At 44.4% G+C, this 4874-nt stretch overlaps 1 protein-coding gene across 1 annotated transcript; it reads left to right on the forward strand.

Moving 5' to 3' along the window:
- The first annotated feature begins 311 nt into the window (after window positions 1–311).
- Window positions 312–3128, forward strand: S100Z (S100 calcium binding protein Z). Its single transcript, XM_005890085.2, has 2 exons — window positions 312–501; window positions 2891–3128. Exons 1-2 carry the CDS (start codon window positions 361–363, stop codon window positions 3047–3049), a joined length of 300 nt encoding a protein of 99 aa, XP_005890147.1. The 5' UTR covers window positions 312–360; the 3' UTR covers window positions 3050–3128.
- Window positions 3129–4874: the final 1746 nt, after the last annotated feature.

A 4874-nucleotide genomic window follows, 5' to 3' on the forward strand; every position in this document is an offset into this window, starting at 1 on the left:
TGTTTCCTTTCTCTTTTTGTTTATTTTTCAGCCTGTGTTTTATCACAGCTCTGAATTTGTTGTCTGATTGCTAACTTCCAAACACTCTGAACCAGCTCCATCAGGGAGGAGAGGGGATTAGGGGAGGAGGAAAAAACTCACCCGCAGAGATCTCTGGAGCTTTCCCTAGAGAGTCAGAACACTTGGTTAATTGAGGATTATTCTGCTTTAACAACCATCCCTTGGGGTGTGAGCTGAGCAGGGGATGGCAATATTTCGTTTTAATGAAGGTGTTGGTGTTTCTCCACCGGCTTATCCTTCACAAGCGTTTTCTCCCCGGCTTTGGTGGCCCGCCCTGGAGTGCTCCTCTCTGCTGCCAGCATGCCCACCCAGCTGGAGATTGCCATGAACATCATGATTAGAACCTTCCACCGCTACTCCTGCAGGGAAGGAGACAGGTTCAAGCTCAACAAGGGGGAGCTGAAGATGCTCCTGCAGCGAGAGCTCACAGAATTCCTCTCGGTGAGTCTGCTGTCCTCCCCGTTCAGGTGAGGGTGGAAGCCGTGCCCGTCTAGGGACAGCCTCTGTGAATACCGTCTCCTGGGCTCGGTCCACACCACGTAATTCCTATCAAGATTCTAAATACTGGGGAGCAAACACTAGGACCTTTGCTGTGTCTGTGGGCACGTACCCCTTTCCATGGTGTCTGGGGCGGGGTGTAGGGTTTCCAGGTGTTGGAAATTATATCTGAGGCTTTTGTCAATTATTCAATGCCCTAGTGCAGCAAAAGCACAGCTAGTTACACTTGGAGCTGTAGTTACACCAGTGACATGACCTGGGGCTCTATCCGGCTGTCTGTAAATGAGAAAATGTGATGTTTGGGGCCAGAAATGAAGTCAGGGGTACTGCATGCTGCGGTAGCGAATTTCCTAGTGAGTGATAAAGACCAGCAAGTTTGTCAGCCAAGAGCAAGTTGATTGGGACTGAGGCAAGAGATGTCTGGCCCGTGACCAGCTGAACAGCAAACAGATGTACATCTCAAAACAGCCAGGAGTGGACTAAATCCACAGGTGAAACCTTACAATGGAGTGTCTGGCGCCTACCCTGAGGAAAATGCTCACTCTGGTGTTTTTGGAGCTTTGGAGTTTTAGTACACATTGTAGCCTGCTGCTGCTGCTGCTGCTAAGTCAATTCAGTTGTGTCCGACTCTGTGCGACCCCATAGATGGCAGCCCACGAGGCTCCCCCGTCCCTGGGACTCTCCAGGCCAGAACACTGCAGTGGGTTGCCATTTCCTTCTCCAATGCATGAAAGTGAAAAGTGAAAGTGAAGTCGCTCAGTCATGTCTGACTCTTAGCGACCTCATGGACTGCAGCCCACCAGGCTCCTCCGTCCATGGGGTTTTCCAGGCAAGAGTACTGGAGTGGGGTGCCATTGCCTTCTACATTGTAGCCTGGCATGATGTTATTCTGTCCAAATGCTGTGTTAAGACAGTAGTAATTATGACAATCTTTTATCCCCACCCTCTATGGGAAAAATTTTTAAAAATTTAACATACAATACCTTTTTAGTAATTTTAGGAGTCCCCAAGAACATTTTTATTTTTCAAATTCAATTTGGCAACTGTCATGTAATATTTAGAATAAAAGACTCAGTAAGTGAAACTTGGCACATTGATTTATTCAAGTGAAATTTGTGATTGTTTTTGATTGAATTGATCAGTTCAATTTAAATGTCCAGCCGTTTAGTGGTTGGCAGCTAATAAGAGGACAATGGGGAATTCTTGGAGGAAATGAACTATACTTTGGGAAACATTTCTCATCAACCTCTAATTATAGGAAAAGTGGGTGCCACATAGCCCCATCCTTTCTGAACCTTGCTTTCCTCAATGGGCTCCTTGCTTTCCTTTCCACCAATAAAATGGAGTCATTCTTATAAGATCTACCCTTTATTGGGTGCCTCTGTTTTGTTTTGGAGAAGGCAATGGCACCCCACTCCAGTACTCTTGCCTGGCAAATCCCATGAACGGAGGAGCCTGGTAGGCTGCAGTCCATGGGGTCGCTAAGAGTCGGACACGACTGAGTGACTTCACTTTCACTTTTCACTTTCATGCATTGGAGAAGGAAATGGCAACCCACTCCATTGTTCTTGCCTGGAGAATCCCAGGGACGGGGGAGCCTGGTGGGCTGCCATCTCTGGGGTCCCACAGAGTCGGATACGACTGAAGCAACTTAGCAGCAGCAGCTGTTTTGTTTTGTGATACACAAAACAGGCTGTTGGATAATATATAATATGACATACTTATTGGGGACAATACTTGTACCAAAAAAGTATTCATTGTTCATCTGAATTCCACATTTGATTGGGTGTCCTGAATTTTTATTTGCTAAATCTAACCTGGTGCTAAGTGCTCATAAAAGTGTATTGAGATATCCCCTCAATTTGTAGGAGATATTATTCTCCTCATTTGATGAAAAAGGAACTATTAACATGTTAAGTGATTTGCTCCAAGTCTCATTGTTGGTAAATGGCAGTCACTCACGCTCCCTGGTTGGCTTCAAAGCTTCCTTCTTTTCATGTCCCCCCACCCCCGACAACTGCTGCCTCCCCCGGTTCTGGCCCTCCACCTGTGCTATCTGGTAAATGCATTTTCAGCATCAGCAGCTCACTTTGATGTGTTGCTGTTTGCTCCTCTTGGTGTTTAGGTCTGAGGACTCTAGGGACTGGGGGCAGAGGCCCAGACTCACTTAGATATGTGCCCGGGTTCAAACACACCTGCAAATAGACTCTTGGAAATTGCTTTTGATGCTAAAAATGGAAATGAAGACTTTAACGTAGATAAAGGGAAGGGGTGATTTCAGTTGTCATGAACCTAAAAACCTGGGAGTTAGAAGTTTTCTTTTTCCTTTTAGTGCCAGAAGGATCCCGAGCTGGTTGATAAGATTATGCAGGACCTGGATGCCAACAAGGACAATGAAGTGGATTTTAATGAATTCGTAGTCATGGTGGCAGCTCTGACGGTCGCTTGTAATGACTACTTTGTAGAACAACTGAAGAAGAAAGGAAAGTAAAGACAAGTAGTAAGCTAATATAAAGGCAGAAATATATCCACAGTTACTTACTGTTCGTCTATTCCTTCCAGAGCCATAGTCACAGTAATGCCATTTATAGGTATAATATACATGTATTATAATCAGTTGCTAGGATTATTAGGTGATGTATACGTTAATAAATTGATTTTGAATAAATATTCCAAATCTTGTATGCCCTACTTGGAATTTTCCTATGTGTATGGAATTTTCCTATTTTTATTGAAGTCTAGTTGGCTTTCAATGTTGTTAGTTTGAGGTCTATATCAAAGTGATTCAGCTATATATATGTGTGTGTGTGTGTGTGTGTGTGTGTGTATATTCAGATATATATATATATATACACTTACATATATTTTTCAGTTTTTTCCAATAAAGGTTTTACAAAATATTGAATATAGTTCCTGGTGCTATTCAGCAGGCCCTTTTTATTTACCTATTTTTTATATAGTAGTATGTATCTATTAATCTCAGTTAAACATGTTATATGCTTTTTTTTGTCTGTTAAAGAGAGAGCATCACAAAAATTAGCTCTTTCAAATGAGACTAGAACTTAGCAGATTTCTCACAGATGTTCATCACCCTTCAGTTGTACTTTGAATTTATCCTATTAAAGAAATAAAGTGGTTCTTGCATCCTCTTGTGATTCTGCTTCAAGAGGAAGAAGCTGTGGGTCTGGAAGCAGAAAGACTGAGAAGTGGGAGGAAGTGCTGGCTTTCGCAGTGAGTTAACTCAGGGAAGGGCTAAGTCCGGGGCCAAGGTGTTCAGCCACCCTTGGGGGCTGGTGGAGAATTACTGACTTGCCCCTGGGGTCACGTAATTCTGAGGCAAGCATCTTGCGTCATTTCCCTGGGTTTCCATGGCCCGTGGGGAGGAGGGCTTCCTGCACCTGCTCTGGGCTCCCGTCCCTTCCTGGTCTCTGCAAAGCCCCTCCCATCTGTCCTGCACCTCTCAAATAAACTACTGACTCAGGGTCTACTTGGAGGAGACTCCAACTGTGATGGCTCCTTTGGAGAATTTAAGAAAGGGAATGGTGTGATTATACTTTTAAGTGCTTGTCCCAGCTGTGGTGTGAAGAAAGAGCTAGAGAGAGGGCAAGTGTGGAAGAGGCTGTGGGCTGTGTTCTGAGGGAGAAACAATGGCATCTCAGGCTGGAATCTGAGCAGGGAAGATGAAAAGAAGCAGTTGAATTTGCTGTCTTTTGGAGGTAAGGGTGATAGGGTTTGCAGAGGGATTGGTAATGAGGTGTAGAAAAGAGACCAGTCGAGGACCATAGGGTGGGCACGGCTATTGCCTATCTGACATCCACTCCACCTTTCTTCCACATACTAGAGCCCTGGTTTGTGCAGGATAGCAATATGCTGAGCTAAAAAGTCTTATTCCCCAGCCTCTCTTGCATCTGAAGTGGAGCTTGTAACACAGTTCTGGACAATGAGAAATAAGCCGATATCTACTAGGAATTTTTGGGAATTTTTGCTATTTCCATATAGGCTCTGTGCCTTACCTTGTTAATTCCTTCCTTTTCTTTCCATTGGCATGTAGCTGTGAGGCTGGTGGTGGGGCTGCCGTTTTGTGACCATGAGGACAGAGAAGAAAAAAGGAGGAGCCGGGACATTGTTGGCTGAGAGGAACCAATAGCTGCATAGCCCTAGTCTGTCTGCCTCTGGTCCTCTCATTATGTGAAAGCAAATAAAAACTGCTCCTTGGTTAAGTTGGATTCCGTTATACACAGATGAACGTGATCCCTAATATTTAGATTTTGGCTCAAGCAAATGATGCATTTTACTGAATGGGAAAGACTAGGGTA

The sequence above is a fragment of the Bos mutus genome, chromosome 10 (genome assembly GCF_027580195.1).
Source record: "Bos mutus isolate GX-2022 chromosome 10, NWIPB_WYAK_1.1, whole genome shotgun sequence".
NCBI lineage: Eukaryota > Metazoa > Chordata > Mammalia > Artiodactyla > Bovidae > Bos > Bos mutus.

What these genes read in the sequence shown, in the direction of transcription:
- S100Z (XM_005890085.2), top strand. Translation starts at nt 361, where the DNA reads ATGCCCACCCAGCTGGAGATTGCCATGAACATCATGATTAGAACCTTC. An exon ending in AGCTCACAGAATTCCTCTCG is followed by an intron (nt 502 to 2,890) that starts GTGAGTCTGCTG and finishes TTTTCCTTTTAG; the next exon opens with TGCCAGAAGGATCCCGAGCT.